The sequence below is a fragment of the Seriola dumerili genome, unplaced genomic scaffold (assembly GCF_002260705.1).
Source record: "Seriola dumerili isolate Sdu_G_001 unplaced genomic scaffold, Sdu_1.0 BDQW01000068.1, whole genome shotgun sequence".
NCBI classification, from domain to species: Eukaryota; Metazoa; Chordata; class Actinopteri; order Carangiformes; family Carangidae; genus Seriola; species Seriola dumerili.
Window position 1 is genome coordinate 10231027 of NW_019174323.1, and position 20179 is coordinate 10251205.

Below are 20179 nucleotides of genomic sequence, written 5' to 3' on the forward strand. Positions count from 1 at the left end.
GTCGCTGTGTATTTATGGTGAGCTGATGTACCGCTTCAAAGTGTTTGTAAACATTTGGAAATTTAAATGAATCACGATTAAATATTAATGAATTATGAATCTTGCTTTGTTCGAAGACATTTTGCTGCTATGAATACTGAAGTGCCTTCTGCAGGTTTGCAAGTTAATGCTGAAATCTCTATATTTTGCGCGTTTGTTTTTTATATTTCCAAACTGAAGTTATTGGTCTGAAAATGCTTATTCTATCTTAATCCTTTTCAGGGTCATGGGGGCATCAACCCACTCCACTATACAATAGGGAGGAGACACAGTCTAGACTGATACTTACATGAACAATTTACTCTATACATCTCCAACCCACCTGACCTCTATGTGTTTTGAAAGGAGGAAAATATATCACGGGAACACAGGAGAACACGCAGTCTCATTAAAGTTTCATCTGATCTGGTCTATCAAGGTGATTTGGCTCGTACATTACATCTCTCTGCAGGGCACAAGATCTCTTGTGTGCTTCGCCAGGACGGTGCAGCTCTGGTGAATACACTGTGAAAGAAGTGTGCCTCTCACAGGTCAGTGACCCAGCTCCGGGCAATGGCAGCAAGTTCAGTCGGTGATGCAGGGCAGCATGAGGTCTGCTGCAAAATGTTATAGCTGCTTGTGCTCTGTGGACATGGCCCACCAGGAGACTGAGCCATGAGCCAAGCTCCTCCCAGGCCTTGGTGAGGAAATCTAAGGCCAGACAGAGAGTCAGGCATTTCTGTGAATCCACAGACAGATGGATGGTGAAAAAGGGAGGAACATTTTCAACATTTTGCTGCCCAGACTTTCTACAGGGTTCATATATAATTCTGATCAGTGACATGTTTGTTGTCAAAGTTTTGTCTTTAAATAGCTTTCTGGACAAACCAAGCTCTGTTTACCTCTATAAATAATTAGCCTTAGAAAATTTACAGTCCCACAAAATAAGATCTATCAGATCAGAGGTAATCAGTACAAATGAAATTCATGAATTTCCCCTAGGGGATAAATAAAGTATCTATCTATCTACGTATCTATCTATCTATCTGTCTATCTATCTATCTATCTATCTATCTATCTATCCATCCATCTATCTAAGCAGCTTGACATGTTTCAAACATACAGTGTATACTCGCCTGTATATTTTGTCATTCACCAGATATTTTTTATTTTTCACACAAACATATGGGACTTCCATGTATAGGCCTATATACTGCAATTATGCCAATTTAGTCTTAAGAATTCTTGTACATCACTGACTCCTATACCACATAAAAAATTGTACAATTGAAAGTTTATTTGAGGACCTTGAACCCAAGTTTCAGTTCTGAACGTAATGATACTCTGAATACTGCAGTACACACATTTTCATAATAGTCAAACACTATTTACGTGAATGCACTGGCAGGAACTCTCTATTGACCTCAAGCAGTTTTCATCCGAGGTGTATCACACGTTCATCACTCAGCTAGTCTTACAGATTAAAAAGAATTTGTTCCTGTGTTTCGAACATTTTGAGACAAGGTCAGAAGAACCTGAAAACAGGATTCCAACAAGGGTTTGGTACAATGGAGTGACTGTGCTTAGAACAAAGCTAGAGAGAAAGTCTGGAGAATATCTAATGCAGCCAGTGACTAAGTCTAACAAAAATTATTCATGTGTATTTACTTGTAGTTGTCACCTTTGTCAGGTCAAATCACATCCATAAATTAAATAATGAAACACTGGCATTTTGCCCTCTAATGAAAGCAAGGAGGGAATATTTTCAACACTATCCTTGTTTTGCATACAAACAAAACACTGAGGGCTTTTGAGATTTATCAGATTTGCAATGATTCAGTCAGTAAAAGCCAAGAGAAATGATATTTGCAACATAAAGCAAATGAAGGAACTGCATCCAGGACTGGCATTTGGTTGGAAATGCATTACTTATGCCACTCAAAACACAGTATATTCTCTGTATATGTATATATATTCACTTATATATATTCACTTGTAGTGTTACTTCCTGGAATAGAGGCACACATTTAAAGTGCACAATCTTGGTTTACTGCTTTTGAAAAGAAAAGTGTTTTTGGACAGATGAATAACTTTCCTCACACTAAAAATGGACTTGTTTGGGATTAATGTGCATACATCAGTTTGATGCAATAAACTTAAAGAATTTAACAGAGACAGCGAAGAGATGCTATTGATTTATTGGACACATTTTCTTGGCTTCTACCGGAAGAGTCAATTAGGATGTGTATGAAACAGACTGCAAAGGAACTAATATGGTAAAATGTAAAGAAATGCAGCGACAAATAAGTGGAACGCCTAATTATTCAGTGTTGTAATTAGAGTATACTGACTTTGACTCATTACCCTGTTTGCCCCAATGAAACAATAAGCTGAAACTGCTGCTTGAATCAAGGTCTATAATGGGGTTCAGTCTGCTTTCACTATCTGTAGTGTAAACATGTCTTTTGGAAATTAAAAAACAATACATGATGGACCATACTATTGCACACTGTAATATCATACCGTACCAGAGACCATTAGCACCTGACTTAGTAATTAAAACGCTTTGTTAAAACAATGAAAAGACTATTTTTGAAGTCATCAAGGTCATGCCCTCAGTTAATTTACAAGTTCATGTTTGTTCAGCATCTCTCACACAAAGATTCATTTAGGGAGGGAATGGTCGGTGTCTTATAACTGTAAGACATAATGAAATTCCCAAGCCTGACTCATGCAGTGTATTTACATCGTAAAATTCATCATAATTATCCTACCAAATTAAGGGGGGGGGGGGGGGGGGACGACGACGACGACACCCCAGCCTCACTTCTCCTCCTCTCATCCCCACTGAGTGTCTTCACCTCGGCTTTCTGACGCCACACACACCTGGAAGAAAGCATATGATTAATGTAGGGTGCACACACAGTCGGCTACAAACAGCATGGTGTCTATCAGGGTAGTTTATTGTTCATGCTTGGTTCCAAGGTTGCACCTATTTAAACGCGTTCTTAATATGCATTTCACAGTTTCAAAAATAAATAAATATTTACACTGGGTCCAAGGTAGCAAGCGTCCTGTTGCACTCCTTGCTGCAGTTTGTTATGATGCCCCCTGATTATCGGCTGCAGTGTTTGCTATTATCAAACACCACACTGTTTCCTGGCAGAGCAGTTTCCATTGAATGGTCTTTCAATATGATGTGTCTGCAAAGGTTGCTTAGGAAAGGCTACAAGTTGAAGTCGCCGAGATTTAGACGCAAGACAAACCGGTTTGGGCTGTCTGCCCAGCTCTCCTCCGTTTGTTCGTTTCATCTAATGCAGGGGGCAGCCGGGGACAACATATTTCAGTCGTTGAAGACCGCAAAAAGCTAAATAAAAGAGAATCTTCCCAACTAATTTGAATATAAAATCTATATCAGGAAAAGGAAATATTATCAAAAGATAATATTTTAAATTACCACAGCTGAGAACTTTAGGAATCGCTATATTCTGTTCACTGCACCGCCCAACATGTCATATTTCCAGACAACCCTCACAGCTTAAACACACGCACCCCGCCATGCGTTTCGGACGTGACGTCAACGCGCTGCAATTCAAACTTCAGGAAACGAAAGCGTCCGGTTGGTAAACGGTCTTGTTGTCACAAACAGACTATATATCAGAGGATATCTTCAATTCGCTTCTTCTGTGAGTCTTAAACATTTGATGTTTATGTGTGCCAGTAAATTTCTTAATTTTTTTTTCATAGTATTACTTCAAATTGGACAGAGGGAAATTTAGACAATGTTACATTAGTTTTTGTTACTCAGCAACTACAGACCAGACGGACGGAAACCAGTGGAACGTCTGTCAACTATCAAGTTTTTATCACTAAATTATCAGTTTATACATTAGATTAACAAGGCATTGAAAATGTGATAGTCGGGGATGTATGTTAGTGAAATTACTGAGTAAATAAATGTAGTAGCTAGAGTCAATTTACACTGGTTGTAAAGACTGAAAACGTAATGTACAGGAAAATATTTTAATTTCAACATGTAAAATCTATTGCACAGTTTAATATTAATATTCAGTACCACTTCTATATTCTCTGTCATCGTTAGTCTGGGGTCTTTCAGAGTGTCTCTTGAGCTTCTCTTCATTTGGAATATTTGTACAAATTATTTAGTTCAAATTAAATCAAAATACGTTGTGGTGAACTCTACATGAACATAATCAATCACTCTGTTAAATTGCTCGTCTCCCCAGACTCTCTCCAGGTTAAGGCCTCAACACCAACAAAAGCAGACATGACATCTAAAGGTGCCAAAGAGACCATCGTCAGCAAGTTGGGTTTCAAATCCAGCAGCTCTGCATCCAAGGCTGAGGCGGAGCTTGAGAGAGTCAGGAAGGAGAACGCTCACCTGAGGAGAAAGATTGATGATCTGGCCAAACGACACATCAAACCACCTGACTCAGACAAAAGCAAGCTGCTGGAGGTATAGGAAGTTTATTCTGTCAGTTGCATTCAATATTTCCTGAATGTCTTTATGTCTTTAGGCTGTTTTTTTATTTTAATGTTTATGTTCATTATGTCAGAGGATTCTTTCCCTTGAGACGCTACGGGAGAGGAACAATCAGCAGCTGCTGGTTAAAGAACAGGAACTTGATACTTTGAGACAGCAGCTGTCAGCTAGAGGAGGAGAGGTATGTACACATGGCACATCTCTACAGAAATATATGGTTTAAAAAAAACATCACATTTACAGTGGGCCTGTATAGACAAAAATTTTCTGTGAACATGGACACATATGGATAAACATGCTGATACCCTGAGGCAGCAGTTATCTGCCCAGGGTGAGGAGATATACCTACAGCTGTGTCTTTGAGAGTACTCCTCAACTTGTGAAGATTTGTTGCACTCTTGGCATTGTATTGGTGGCATATGTATTGCTGGCAGCAGACAACTGTCAGAAGGAAGAAATCATGCTAGAATTCCACTGAGCTGCCACAAAAACAGTTGGGGGGGAAATAGCTTCTATCCCATTTTGACAGGAGCTCAGCTAAGTGAAGTTTAGACAGCCAGCAAAAGCTGCATACCAACACATATTGTGTATGCTGTTCACTTGATATTTATAAACCAAATATCTTTCTCTGTAGTGGGTCTGTGCATGTATTAGTATTCATGACTTGTTAGTGTTGATGACACTGCTGGCGAAATTGATGCTATTTATTTGAGGTTGTTGCTTATCCTTGTGAAATCTCTTTTCTATTATGGCAGAAATCGTTTTCTAATTTAAGCAAGTCAGAATGGCACCAAACTAAAACTTGGAGATGGCATGCTGGTAAATGGAATATCAGCTTTTTGTTTTCCTAGCCATTGTGAATGTGTAATGTGATTTAATCGCACTTGCCTCTTCCTCATTAACTTGCATCAACAAAAGTGCTACCATAGCTGCTCAGCTGGGAAAGGCCAGCAGACTGTCAGCCATGTAATGTCATTTGCGTGAGGCAGATTTGCCTGGAAAAGAACAAATATCCTCAGTGTACTGTCTCTACTTAAACAAAATCGTGTTGACATGGTTGTTCTGGAGGCTCATTTATTTCATATCGGTTTGTATTTCAGGTGGTAGCATCACTGCAGGCGCAGCTGGAGCAGCGGAGGAAAGACGCAGAGCAGAGAGACATGTTGTTCCAGAGCCTGTCACAGGAGACGGAGAACCTGAAAAACAAACTGACCACTGTTTCTGCCCGCTGCCAGTCTCTGGAAACGCAGATGACGGTAGGTTGACCAATTTATAGCCTCTATGCTTGTCAGAAAAGTTTCCTCCTCCAAATAAACAATTCTTCTTGGTATTGGGAATCTGTATTCTTCTGATAATGTAGCTGGCTTTAAAAATGAGTCTTACTAATTACATTTACCTGTACAGTTTTTGAAAAGTGTTAATTGTATCCTGACATTGATCATTTCAGTGCTTAGTCGTTAACTGGTGTTTAGTTTTTGATGACTAAATCATTTCATTGCAGGCTGTTAGTAACAAAAATGTGAAGAAATGCAGAAGAAATCTAGACCATTATTAGAAATCTTGAGGAAGCACTTTTTTAAGTTTTTTTTGTTGTCAGAAATCACTGAACAGAGTTGGTTGAGTGGTTATATCCCTCACTCTGACAGCATACTTCCCCCCAGCCTGGGATTAAATCCTCCACAGTTTTCTGTCCTCTGCCTCCTTTTCTAATATCCTCCATCTCTGAAATTTTTTTTCCCCATCCATAGGGCTGATGCAGTAGATGTATTTATGTTGAATTATTGACAAATCAAATCTATTTTAGTGATTAATTGTCTTGAATTCCAGCATTACTATAATCTGACTAACAGAAATGTGCTTTAAAGGAACAAGGTATAGGTATAACTTAATCAAATTTGGTGTGATATTTGCCTTTGGCCAGGTTTTTGAATAGCTGTGGCCCCTATTTATATGAGTAGCTATTGCCCCTAAGATGACCTCATGTTCATTTTAACAGTTTTTTTTTGTACATTTCACCAGATTTTGTTTTCAGTGACGTACGGCACGAAAGAATAACCGTTTGAAAATGCAAATGCACTTGTTCCTTTGTCCACTAGGTGGCAGTGTGTGACCTCTCATTGTTTTCCTTACCCGCAGACATCACCCTCTCCCTGGAACAGCCTTACTAATTTGTCATAATGAAAGCTAAAGGCACAAGTAATACACAGCTCAGAGTACAACATGATAAATGTAAATGCATGTTTTTCCATGGTACTCCGAATCAGCTATCGATACCTTTAAAATAATACATCACTCACAGTAGTTTGGTGAAAGATGATAAAACAATTTGACGCTATCTATAGCATTGTACTATTAATATCAATTTGTCTGCGCAAGAACTGTGAATGTCTAGTTGCCACTCAGCTCTCTCGCAATTGTAGGCTTTTATACCTTATCAAAGGGCAGCACTGATTCTTGGTCAGCCCTTTGATGCTTAGAGCTCAGCAGACCCTCACTATACTCTTAGAAAGCGGTCATCAAGATTCTCCTTGACTCCTGGAGAGGCTTAGACAGCAAAATCACAAGTAAGAAATTTGGATTTGCTGAAGACTCAGACATCATATACCTCCTCTTCACAGACAAAAAGATCTTTTGGGGCCCATCAATTCAAAATAATACAAACTGGAAAAATACAAAAAAAAAACCCAAACTGACAGGGTCTTTTTTACAGAAGTTCTCGCTTCGTATATTGTAATTAAAACCTCTAGGCCCATTACTATCAATGTTGCTTAAACAATATTATCAGAATTATATCATATATTATTATTATTATAACTGATCTCCCTGCGTTTCAGTGGAGGCAAAAGGCTGATAAATAGGAGAGTCTGAAGAAAGTAAAATGGAGATTTTTACAAGAAAGCTACAGATGCAGTGTTTTAAAGATTTATGTTTTCTTCCTCTTAAAGGTCATCCCGAATGCTGGATACGCCGCCTATGAATCTAAATGTTCATTACTCCTGCTTTGGTTTTAAGACACTACTTTTGGGCTCAAGGTTTTAAAGTTTTGGACTCAAGGTTTTAAAGTATTAAAACGGAAAGTAATATTGGGTAGTTGTAGTCTTAAAGTCCTTTTTGATATCCCATATCCCAGTGCACGTGGATATCCTGATATTTATGTCTTTATGGTAATTTTCCAGGAATGCTCTCCACTTTCCAAACCCTTGTCTTAGCTCCTTTCGCATTACTAGAAATAATCCGACCAACAGACCCCCGGCTCACCCTTTCCCTCGTTCTTCCTGGATTCACAAAAGCTATTTGTAGGCTTAGCTTATGGGACGTACGTTTAAATCCATCTAGAAAAAGTTGACAAGCTCATGATGCTTGTCTGGTAGTGCAGGAGCTCAGAGAGCCTTAGCACAGAGATGATCGTATAGATGTCTACTCTTGTGGCAGTGCTGTGAAGGGTTTGCTGGAGCTTAGTCGTTGGGTGGGATCAGACATGTAGACCCTGGGGTCAGGGTGACAGAATTATGAGATGACTGTCTTCTAGGGATGGATGTCGCAGAACTGGCCCAAGGGTTGGTGCCCTGTGTGATGTGGCCCAGCCTCTGATAGATTGATCACTTGCACTGATGTTTTCTTTTTTTAGTGTCTGTTGAGAGTTTACACAGAAAACTGACAAACAACAGACACAACATGTACATTAGGTTTTAAGGCCACCATGTATAGAATAACTGTGGGTCTAACAAAAAAAAAAAAATTATTATTTTTTTTTTTTTATCTTGCAAAAGTATTTACAATTGAAAGAGCACATTTTTGACAGGTAGATATGAAGTGTTGCCAATATATATCAGACTTGGGGTTTATCTCAAAAATGTGTTTTTCCTCGCAGCAGAATGGACAGGTACCTCCTGCAGACCTGGCATTGGTACAAGATCAACTGAGAGATGTGAGTCCAGTCAATGATTTACCCTGTGCTTTTCTGCGTGTCTGTTTGTAATTTAAGTATACACTCTCTAGCTACTGAAACATGTTTTTGTACCATGGCTTTGCAGCTGAAATATCGCACCCATCTGACATATATTTGAAGCTTTTGATTCTATTGCACTCTATTCAGCGCCAGGGGAATTGAGTAATTCTCTGAAGTTCATCATTCAATATTTCCAAAATATCTAGGACCCATTTTTATGTCAGTATCAACAAAGGACACACTGGGTATTGCTTTTTGGACAGAACAAAACATTGAAAGTAAAAGCTGTGTTTTTCTATACACGTAGTAGTTTTGATGAAAAACCACTTGTCACAAAACCAAGCTCCTGTCTCTGTTATCTACAATAACAAAACATATATAGAATACAGTGTTGCAGTGTGCAACAGTTTTTTCATTGAAGGTCCTTGAATTTAACAGCTCTAAATACCAAGTATAAAATGCAGTATGTCAGTGTTGGGGTTGTGCATCTCACCACCAGGCACTTGAGAAGAACCAGCAGTGGCTGGTGTATGACCAGCAGAGAGAGACCTATGTCCAGTCTGTCCTTGCCCGCTCAATGGAGCTGGAGCAGCAGCTCGCCCAGGCAAAGCAGCAACAAACCAAACAAGAGGCAGGTTCTGATGGTAAGAAATGAACTGAGTTAGCTAATTCTAACATCCTTTACATACTAAAATTGCATGCTAAGAACATGTAAATTAAAATGAACTTAATCCAACCTTTACCATGTTTGTGGTTGTTTATTTCATGCTCTGATGCATACATTCAAAATTGTTTTTTATTAACCACAACATTAAACATTAAAAAAGACCGAGAAGATAAGAAAAGATTAGATACCCTACAATAATCCTGGTATTAAAAATGTTAGCAGAAATGGTAGCACTGGGGACTGTTGTAGGGCTATGACATTTAAATGTCAACTCTTTTTTTTTATTTATAAATACTATATAAACAATGCTGCTTTGGGTCAAAAATTGTAAATTTTCATTACAACAAAGGCCTTAAATTAACACTTACAATCACTACCTCTGTCATCTCAGCAGGTCCAGAAAAAGAAGTTCAGCTGAAGAGCCAATATGACCAGTTGTTGGTGGCGGTGCAGAAAGACCTGGAGAGCCAAAAAGATCACGTTTCCAGAACCCAACAGGAGCTCAACATGCAGAGGGAACAGGTAGATGCTATAAGATTTACTCCTAAATTGAAGGATTCCTGTTTGTCTAATACAGTCTGACTCCCTAATCAATTCTTAGATTCTACTTTTCTAACCTTACAATCTCCCTATTAAACTATGTTTCAATTCATTTACATTCACTTAACTCAGAAGATTGGTTTAGGGCTGAATCTGCATGCAGCTGGAACAACCCCATTAAATATCCACAGTCCTTGGATAGAGACATCTTTATAATTGATCTGTGGAGCTCTGTGGGAGAAATTGGTATAGAAAAAGTATATACCATTCTGAAATTTAAAGTTTTCTTTTGGCTGTGCAGACCTTCAAAGCTCAGGCTGAGCTGAAGTCTCAACGGGAGCAGGTCACAAGGGTCCAGGAGGAGACGTTGGCGCTGCAGAGGAGGTACGAGGACAAGTGCAGCGAGCTGTCGTCCTTTCTGATGAAGTATGAGGAAAAGAGCAAAGAGCTGGAGGGGGCCAAGATGCAGCTGCAGGCAGAGCGACTTAGCAACAGGTAGGTACAGCAGCAAAGTCTGCTCTGGTTGTAGATATTGAATAGAGGTGGCTCTTAGATCAATTCAGTCTCACGGTTTATCTTCAAACAGTAAAGCTGACCGGTGCAAAGAAAATACATAGACCTATGAATTGGAAGGCCAAACATTTACTTTTAAAATACTTACTTTATCAGTTTTACTTTCCTAAATTCTCAGTTGGCCCACAACTCATGGCCAAAAAAGTGAGATGTTTAACTGACCTTGGATTTTTTATGCAGACAAATACCGCATTGCTGCTTAAAAACCCTTTGTAAATGCACTAACAACAGCAGTTACCAGGCTTTAAAGGTTGTTTTTTTTTACTGCTGTTTGAGTAACATATAAGTAAACAGGATTATTCCGAATATTTATTTGGATTACGCAAACATTGCATCCAGACATGCAGCGTGCGAGGAGAGAAAGGTGTCGTCTGAGCGGGCGGACAGGATGAGAGTGGAACTAGAGAATATGGACATCAGATTGGAGGAAGAGAGGAAGAGATCTGCTGAACTTCTGCAGCAGGTAACCCTCGCATTCACTACCATGTCGACTGTAGTCACTTTCACTGATATTTAATTATTTATGAAAGTTATCCACTCATTATATCAAAGCTTGATTCATGAAAGGAAGGCTGCATTTAAAGGAATTCAAAATATAAGACTTTATCCTTCCAGGATTATAATTAAAATGGAAAAGTTCAATGGATATCTGAGGATATTTAAATAAAATCTCATCTCAGGTTTATTTGAATTGAAAATGATTGAAATATAGTTTTTGTATTTGACTGATAATTTGGCTTTCACAGGTAAATATGTTGCAGAAGTCTTTTCTGAGCCAAAATGAAGAACAGAGGAGAATCGCAGCTCTGGAGCAACAGGTAACACTTTGCTTGTTGAGTGTCAGTTCAAAGCAAACCACGTGATTAGCAATAATAGATTACACATTTTGAACCTTCTTTGATCAGTAATGATGGTAATGTCCATCAGCAAAGCCCTGACATGTTCTTGTTATTAAGTACATATAGTTGTAACTATGTCAAGTGACTGTGATCTCTTGAAAGTAGGAAAACCACAACGATCCCACTTGTGCAATTTAAGTACAATGAGTTCTTGGCTCTCTCCATCTCATATATTTCTGCCCCTCCTAAGATCCAACTCTCTGCCAAGGACTTTGAGAATGAAAAGATTGATCGCCAGAGCATGCAGCACCAGTTACATAAGGTGCTGAAGGAGCTTCGCAAGGCTCGTGATCAGATTGCTAAACTGGAGTCTGCTGTAAGTGTTGCTGAGCATCACAACCACATGTCCAATCCTAATTCTGTGAGAGATATAAACTCAGTCAATTTAGTCTTTAAATAAACATCTGACCTGTTCTGGTAAATTAATATAATATCATGTTTTCTGTTTCAGAAACAGCCGAATGCCCGTTTCTCAGAGCCCAGCTCCTATAACAGGCTTGAGTTTGAGCGTCTTACTATTGATGACACTCTTGGTCCTACATCTCCTTCTAAAGTCACCAACCTCCTGGATGAAAGTTTCTTAGAGTGCCCAAAGTGTCGGGCCACCTATCCCACTAGCCGCCACAGGGAGCTCCTGGCACACATTGACTTCTGCCTTGCCTAAGCTCACACAGAGTCTAGATCAGTGGTTCCCAGCCTTGGTGTCGTGTCATAAAAACATTTTTTGCTGCAGATCTCTGAAGGAAATTCAAATAATGGATCACAAACCAAAAAAGCGAGGAACTACTGGACTAGATCATAAGATCAGTTCAGGATCTTTTTGGAAAGTCTGAAAGGTATTGACAGGCAGTTTTAGACTATTCCATATGTTCCAATTTGAAAAAAAAACCAAACTGATTCTACAAACGCAGCAACAAAGAAAATTGAAAGGCATTTTTAAACTCATATGGGAGGCTATTTACATGGTCTGCCATCTCATTTTTTGCTATCATTTCCTATGAACTGCAAAGTTGCTGAGCCCTCAGGCAAGACAATAAGTCTGAAATAGAAACTCCTGCTGTTAATGATCACTGGATACAAACTGAGAATGTTTTAAACAATGAGACATCAATAGGTCCCAAGCATGATAGTGTGTACAGTTAACATTTAAAATAAACAAACTTTACACACTTTAGTCCTTTAGTAAATACAAATAGAAATGTATATTTTTTTACACAAAAGGAAATCAAGGGATTTTCTTAATATGCTACATGTTTCATGTTCCAATCACCTTAGAATTATTCAAGATTGTTTCATGCTACATGAGTATGGGAGTTTAAAAAAAAAAAAAAAAAAAAAAAAAATGGCACAATTCAACTGTTTACACTTTCATGGCTTGTTTGTATTCCAGTTCTTTGCCCTTACATGTCATCAGGTCAAAGATTGATCCGATCATTGAAAAAGACCTATCGTATTCCTTTCACATGTTTTATGTATATGTCTGAGGTCTGCCTGCTTCATTTTTTGAGCTCAGTCATATTTTCTAGTTTTGTTTTTTTACGAAGCTCTTAGATAATTCTGTTTTATTTTGTGTGTATTTGATCAAATTATTTATTCTTGGGTGGTTTTATGCGTGAGCTACTGTCTTTTTAGGTAATGAAAGCTTTTATTTTCCTTCAGTAAATATGAGCAATGATAATTATGTATTACTGTACAATATTCTGCATTTATGATGGCCTTTTGTGTATTATCATGGGATATACCTTATTGTATTTAGTATAAAAGTTTACAAACCTACCTAATATGCTCCATTGACAAACCAGCATTTCCTCCACTCCTAGTTTCAGTAATCAATTCCCTCTGTGTAACACTTTCCTCAGCATGTCTAATATTGGTAGCATATTTGCATTGTTCTAAAGAAAGAGAATTTACCCATAATCAGCAGTGGTTATTTGCCATCTGACAGTAATGAGGTGAAAGACAAAATAATAGGGAACATTTTTCTATGTTTCAGCTTTCTAACGTTATAATTGTCATAATCGTGGATAAAACTGCATCTAATGTGACTGCCATGTGTTACCTATTATATCACTAGTGTTATGTTCTAGTACAAAGTGTAGCAGTGTTTCTCTGTCTAGGGTGTTGCAAACAACAGGAGAACGCTCACTGACTGTAAACATGACTTAGATCTTTCACTGGCTTTAACCACATAGTTTTGATTTGCCTAAACATACCAGACCTTAAATGTCCTGCATCAGGGAGTTTAATTTGCTCACATGTTGCCAGGTTCTTCGTGTATTCTTTCCTGTTTGATTCAAGCTCGCTTCCATCTCCACCCTGTCTTCATAAGCCCGCAGCCCTGTAAGGCTGGAATGAGATTGCATGAGTTAATTCCTTGTACTAAACTATTTAAGGTAGGGGATTAGTGAAGGTCCTCTTGGTAGAGGAAAAGGGTTAAGGTGCCTTTATTCCTGCTGCCTAGGCAATGTGACTCAATAGACTTAAGACAGACAGACACTGCTATACTGTCATCTTTTGCAGAGTTGTGTTGTTTTAACTTAGGCCATGTGTTTTTTTTGGTTTTTTTTGAGTCATCTTTTTCTGTTATTGTAATCATGTGCTCCAAAGTTGTTTTTATGATGCACTGTACTGTACAAAAATGTGCAATAAAGATGTGAATCTCCTTCCAACACAGCAGTCCTTTGTGTACTTGATCTCTCATCAGGTTGTATTTCGGGGCCAGTGGTGTTTGGAAATTTTGCTCAATTAATAAGTAAACAAATGAAATGAGAAAAGAAACTGATTGAAAATGAGTTTGACATTGCACCCAAACACTAAGTTAATACAGTGCTGCCAAATGCGCAATCTTTGCTTGCTTTCCCTGTCTGTTTTTGTACCAGTTTTTTTCATAGCACTTATCCAAGTGATCCATGGTGGAGAAGCGATGGCTGAGATAAAGATTGATGATGTTGAGCTTGTTGTGTCTTGACTTTGTTTTGTTCCTGTAACTGTGAAAGATTAGGCGTCGAGAGTGTATTCTGTTAACCATCGAGCCAGCGTAACACATTCCAACACTTCGATTTTTACCTTAAATTTTTTACTTAATCTACAAACTAAGTATTGATGTAAAAAAAACATTTTGTCTGACTATAATCTTTTGGTGCCCATTAGATTCTGTTATACTAATCGATCACATGATGATGATAACATGCTGTTGCTTAGTAGGTGCTCAGTAATGTTAATCACAGTCACCTAGTTTAGTGTGTTAGCATATTAATATTTGCTATTTAGGCCTCAACACAAAGTACAGCTGAGGCTGATGGGCATGCTGTTAGTTTTGCTGGCATTATAAACCAAAGTATTGATGAAAAGTGAAGGAATCAAGTCATTACACTCTTCCTGGGGCAGCCATGAATATATGTATCACATTTCCTGGCCGTCTATTCAATAGTTGTTGAAACATGTCACTCAATAAGACAAATGTGGGAACCATGAATATCTGTAGAAAATATCTGTGCTTATTCACACAGCAGATGCTGAGATATTTCACTGGATGAATAAAAAGTTGGACCTGCGGGTAGCTGTCCCAAAGTTCATGGCAATCCATCAAGCAGTTGTCAGGACATTTCAGTAAAGAAGGCAAAAAATTCAACTTGTGAAAACCTGTAAAAAAAAAAAAAAGACCCTCAGCAAACTTGTAATATTTTAGAATTTATGGGAAAACAGCTCATGGACATCCCAAACAAATATGGGGTCAAAAACTTTGGCTGTCAAAATCATAGAAAGTACCAGAGTCTTAGGTAATTGAATACACCCAAGTGTTTAATTTTATTTAGAAGTAACGATGTAAATATATACATGAAGTATATAATATATAGTTAATATACTGTATAATTCTTTAAAAACTGTCCTGCTCAGTCTTTCTCCTCCTCTCTCTCATCGATGCATTCCCTACAGTACTGATTTTACTGATATGTCCTTTACAACCTTAATTTATTTATGCAAACTTTATTAAATGACTTTTATTTTGATGCCAATGTGTGTTTTGTTGTTCTGTCAGTTAACAACAGGTACTGAGTTACAGTAACCTATAGGAAGCTGATGCTTGAAGCTCATTTCACACCTTTGTTTTTGTTTGATGTAGTTTATTTGCACAGTTGTAAAGAAAATAAATAAATAAAGGATAAAATTCAGCATAAACTGGGATTTTGGTGTATTTTGACTGACTGAATCCAAAGGCAACAACATGAATTCATTATTGGCAACCATGAATACGGATAAATATTTTAAGGCAATCAAAAATTGAATGAGCCAACATGGTATGAATGTTTTATTTCAAAAATTGGATCAAGAAGTATACATCATACATCCAGGAAACAACCAAACTACTATGCCTATATAGCACAACTTAATATGTATGTATTAAGGTTTATTAACAGTATCTACTTTTGTGCTACAAGATACTGTGCATCCTTCAGTGTAAAATTAAAGCCAGTGACTTGTTAACCTGTGTTTTTTTTTTTTTAGTAAACATGGCACTATGGTTGAGAGCTGCAGGAATGCTGAGAGTTCAGCTTCACTCAAATGTGATTTTCACAACTGATTATTTGTCACATTGGCCTGAAAAGTTCCAAAAGGTTGTTTTTCAGTGATCTGGTTTTTCTCACTGGAACCAGAGAGTACGTTCCACTGGTTTCCCTGAGGAAGGTTGTTTCACACTACATTTAAGTTCCTATACAAAAAAAATAAAAACCCAACATGTGACAAATGTTGAGCCAGAGACCAAGTTGTTAAAAGTCCAAGAAATTTGGGAAGGACCAGCATCAACAGTCATTTTTCCTTTTCATTTAAAGTATAGTCATTTAAATACAAGTTTATTTTTTAAAGGAGAATGGGCTACTTCCTCTATTGAGATACACAGAGACAGTAGAGGAGACAAAGAAGAGAAACTCTGATGTGATTGAGTCCAAGACCAGCAGAGGGGCACATAGTCCCACAGGTGGCTGCTTCAAAAAAAAAAGTATCACTGTATATCGAGAGGTCTGCTGACCTCGCAGAATCCTGCAGTGGAAAGAAAACAAACATTTAGCTCTCTCTGATTTCTGAATAATGCTCCATCTTATCAATCAAGTTAGACAGTGATCACAAGGACTTGCATAACTTAGTTTAGTCAATCATTCCCCTGGTCTTTCATCTACTGAGCGGCACTGACTCAAAAAAAGCGTGGATCAATAAATCCTTACATAAACAACTCAACTCACCAGTGTGTGAAACACGTCTGTATTTGCCCAGCAGACAGAGCTCCATCTTCTTCTGGGTGACAATGGGCTGGTCCTCTGGCCTCAGGCCGGTCGGATGACGGGAGAATATGAAGGAGTAGCTGTCTAAGCAAGTGCCGTCAGTGTCTAGTAGTCTGCATGAGTAGTGGATGGCGTAGTTATCGTAGTCGGTGTCGATCACCCAGTGGTCATCATCTGAGAGCGAGGAGGGTAGAGTTAAGATTTTTAACAAACTATCTTGTGAACCACTTCTTAAACTTGGATGAGCAACAAAAATATTCACTGAGATGAGATAAAAGAAAAATTGACCCAACTAAGTGTGAGGCCAAAAAAGTTATGTTGTTTCAGTCAAATTTTAGGTAAATTTCTCTTTAAGGTCAAAAGATTTTACAGTTCTCGTGCAACAGTGTGGATAAATATTAAGGGCAAAACTAGAATTTATAAAGAAAATGTAAATTCCATTTAAAACACAATAGTGATATTTTAGAGATTGCATGCCTACTGTCTGAGTCACAGATAACCAAGTGCGGATGTTGATGATTACATTAAATCTGAAGGTCAACAATCCCTTTTGTAATAGCATATCAGTGCCCTCCAACTACTATGACAAAAGGTTATGGTAATAAGGTGCCTGGTCATACATTACTCGCCTTGAATTACTTGTCAAGCCCAGCAATCAACAAATTCATGTTAGTGTAAATGTTCCAAAACTTACTTCCAGTCTGCAGGTAGGATGCAACTCCCCAGTACTTCATCCTTAACTTGGCAGGGTCAGGGGTTTCCTCAAAGGTGGCCAACATGTCAGCACACATTTCCCAATTGCTGGAGGTCAAAGAGAGAGTAGGACATTATGAAACATGGGAGGCAGAATGGAGGATACCTTGAGGGGAGGAAGCTTACTGATTTAGCCTTCATAGTAAAGAACAGAACTCACTTGAGGATAATGACTCTGCCCCTAGCAGTAGCGGTCATTTTACCATCGTCTGAGACAATAAACTGGGCCATGATGTTGTCAAGTAAGAACAAACCCTCTGGGTCCTTCTTTCCTACGGCATACCATGTCCCTGCATACTGTTAGAGAGAAGTCCACATGTGAGTCCACTTCATACCTCAATATATTTTACATTAAAAGTTAAAGCACAAAATATTCCAAGTGAAAACAGGGATACAGAAATGAGACAAATCTTGGACCTTTAGTCTAATTAGTCAGGCCTTGAAATGGAAATGATATTCCTATTTATCTGTGACCAACTCACCCTGTTCCTGTCAAAGTTCTGCATGACCTGGATGTTGGCCACCTGGCAGTCCTGTGCCCAGGACAAAGCCACGAGACTGAGGGCCACGATGTACAGCAACATGCTACCTCAGAGGAAGGAAAAAAGACAGAAAGAAAGGAACTTAGAAAAAAGAAGTGATTGGGAGAAACAGTTTCAGAAAAGGAGGCATAATAGGGAACGGTGACAGAGAGGAGAGAATGGACACATTCGTCAGCATTGTTCCATAAAATATTTTCCTATGTGCTACAAACTAATTAGTCAAAAAAGTAATCATTTTAACCAGAAACACTTTGATTAAACCAAAAAAAGTCTAAATATCTTTAGGAAGACCAACAATCATTCAATTTAAATATTCAGTGAAAAATTTAAAAGCAAAAAAACAAGTCCATTGTCAATGCATACCTTGTTACCAAAAGAAGAGAGCAGCTCACAGAGATCCCCTGCTTTTCTGTCTAGTTTTGGCCTTTTATACAGTTGGCTAGTATTGTGTAATGACTTCTGGCGACCTGAACCTCCCCTGCTCTTCCCGCAGCTAGCTTGCCTTCCATTGGACAAGCATTTACATAACAGTGGGTTCCAGTCCTATTGATTTGTGTGTTTTGCACATTTGGCTGACTACCCCCCAACCCCACCCCACCACCCACCCACCCCCCACCCAAAAAAAGTGTTTTCCTGACAGAACTGCTGAGGCTTTCTTGGTCTTATGAAAGCAGCCACTAGCAAAGCCAAGAGGACAAACCTACACTTTAACATCATAAATCTGAGTGAAATGTTTTTGTGTGCATAGACTGAACCCCCTTTTTTCGTGTGGAAAAGCTGGGTTGCACTAAATGCACATTTCAGCCTTTTCTCCTTTCTTTTTTTTTTTTTTACCAAGGAAATGTTACAAAAGGCGAGTGTGCTTCCTGTAGCATCACATGATGATTTCAAGGGACTACTTTATAACTTGCAGCTTTGTGTTTGTATAAATGGTGGACAGAGTGGCGGACTTTCAACAGCAAATAATCAATGTCAAAGAGAGGTAATAACATCTTTTCTAAGCACAGAGACGGGAATTTCAACAATGATGATGGGATAATGTGTGAGCTAGCTGATAATGCTTGTGACATTCAGATTGAAAACAGGAGTAATGTCACTTGTTAAATTATCAACAACGTGGATCATGGAAACAAGTTTATCTGCCATGAACATTCCTTTTATATTACAAATCTGAGACTGATTCACATCAGTGAAATCTATCCTAGCATCTCTGCTTTCGAAGCATTGTTGTAATTCAAAGAGTCAATCAGGGATCGATTGTGTTTTTTTTTATTTTTTGGGAAAATGTTTATAGCACTAAAGAAAGTTAATTAGTCACTCCAGTGAATATGAAGATAAAGGAAATGGCTCCCATATTAATGTGGTTTTGTGTATTCAAGAACCTCTTTATTTCCTAATTAAAAAAACACACCGTTTTCCCAAGATCAGGGTCAAACAGTTTGTGACTTGTTTTAATTTTGCTGTTCCAGGTTTACACAGTTAAAATGTGTCGAGCACTGATCTGTATTTCATCTGACTTAAATCTACTGTGGCATAATTTTTACAAAGTGCTGTTGTTTTGCACTGAGATCATGTAACCAGTCCTTTGAGGTCTTGGTTGAATAGAAGAGCACAGCGCAGCCAAACATCTGCAGCTTGCATAACCAAAGCCCTGGCCAGTTGAAAACAGTGCAATCACTCATTTTGAGCAGAAATAATAGCGGCTGGAATTTGGCCAGAGGCGGTGCAACATTTCATAATCATGGAGATTGGCCAATAAACGATATACGTTATATGATACGCTGCTAGGGTTGTGTTTACATTTAACATTTTGGGTTGTGTAGTGGTAAGTGGTCAGTCAGTCAGTTTCTTGTTTTGATGGGCTGTGAAACTTAAGTAACTCAAAATCCCAAATGATCCCTTATAAAACTGGAGGATTGGGAAAAAGACCTCTAGGCTGAATACACTGCTTCCATCTGAGCTTTGGAGCTTTGAGCAGAGCAATAGCACAACATGGAAGTAGTATTTTTACCAGCGTTTTTGTCCACCCACATAAATATAATGCAGTGCAACCCAACACCACCACTACCTATGGTCTACAGTACCTGTCAACATACTTCACAAAGATAGTATTGCATGAAATTGATTATAGAGTTGTAGTTTATAAACTGGTAATAACTTGAAGTGTGGAGCCTGCACCAAGTAAATTACATCACCTGAGGCCTTTTTACAAGCTATTTAGTTTTAGTTTTTCATTTTACAGTAATATTGCATAACAGAAGAACTTTTCAGAATAATTCTTTTCAGTTTTCTGACCGTTTTTGAGTCTTTAAAGCAACTGACTGAATTTAATGATGGGAAATGTAAGGAAATCTAATGTTCCATCATCCTGTAATTGATAACTCTTGCCCCAGTGGCTACTGTTCAGTAAACATTATTGTCAATGTAATATGCACGTGCCAAAAAACTGTTAATA

The 20179-nt window shown here is 38.3% G+C and overlaps 2 protein-coding genes across 5 annotated transcripts; one reads left to right on the forward strand and one right to left on the reverse strand.

The window, feature by feature from the left end:
- Positions 1-3628: 3628 nt before the first annotated feature.
- Positions 3629-13807, forward strand: LOC111219966 (centrosomal protein of 55 kDa-like). Of its 3 annotated transcripts, none has more exons than XM_022742851.1 (12): positions 3629-3704; positions 4266-4495; positions 4596-4703; positions 5623-5778; positions 8394-8450; positions 8971-9115; positions 9530-9660; positions 9980-10173; positions 10591-10714; positions 10998-11069; positions 11341-11466; positions 11602-13807. In XM_022742851.1, the coding sequence occupies exons 2-12, from the start codon at positions 4307-4309 to the stop codon at positions 11812-11814; spliced, it is 1515 nt and encodes a 504-aa protein (XP_022598572.1). In that variant the 5' UTR covers positions 3629-3704; positions 4266-4306; the 3' UTR covers positions 11815-13807. The 3 variants fall into 3 exon arrangements, with proteins under 3 accessions (XP_022598572.1, XP_022598574.1, XP_022598573.1); XM_022742853.1 differs by having other exon boundaries at positions 9533-9660; XM_022742852.1 differs by having other exon boundaries at positions 8397-8450.
- Positions 13808-15446: 1639 nt separating this feature from the next.
- rbp4 (retinol binding protein 4) lies at positions 15447-18190 on the reverse strand. Of its 2 annotated transcripts, none has more exons than XM_022743192.1 (6): positions 18088-18190; positions 17665-17767; positions 17343-17479; positions 17124-17230; positions 16391-16603; positions 15447-16190 (listed from the first exon to the last, which is right to left on the reverse strand). In XM_022743192.1, the coding sequence occupies exons 2-6, from the start codon at positions 17764-17766 to the stop codon at positions 16153-16155; spliced, it is 597 nt and encodes a 198-aa protein (XP_022598913.1). In that variant the 5' UTR covers position 17767; positions 18088-18190; the 3' UTR covers positions 15447-16152. The 2 variants fall into 2 exon arrangements, with proteins under 2 accessions (XP_022598913.1, XP_022598912.1); XM_022743191.1 differs by having other exon boundaries at positions 17665-17805; positions 18088-18178.
- Between the last annotated feature and the right edge of the window lie 1989 nt (positions 18191-20179).

Coding starts and splice junctions, on each gene's coding strand:
- LOC111219966 (XM_022742851.1), top strand. CDS start 4,307: ATGACATCTAAAGGTGCCAAAGAGACCATCGTCAGCAAGTTGGGTTTC. Junction 9,116..9,529: donor ACAAGAGGCAGGTTCTGATG/GTAAGAAATGAA, acceptor CTGTCATCTCAG/CAGGTCCAGAAAAAGAAGTT. Junction 11,070..11,340: donor TCGCAGCTCTGGAGCAACAG/GTAACACTTTGC, acceptor GCCCCTCCTAAG/ATCCAACTCTCTGCCAAGGA.
- rbp4 (XM_022743192.1), bottom strand. CDS start 17,766: ATGTTGCTGTACATCGTGGCCCTCAGTCTCGTGGCTTTGTCCTGGGCA. Junction 16,604..17,123: donor ATCCTACCTGCAGACTGGAA/GTAAGTTTTGGA, acceptor CCTCGCTCTCAG/ATGATGACCACTGGGTGATC. Junction 16,191..16,390: donor CAGACGTGTTTCACACACTG/GTGAGTTGAGTT, acceptor TTTCCACTGCAG/GATTCTGCGAGGTCAGCAGA.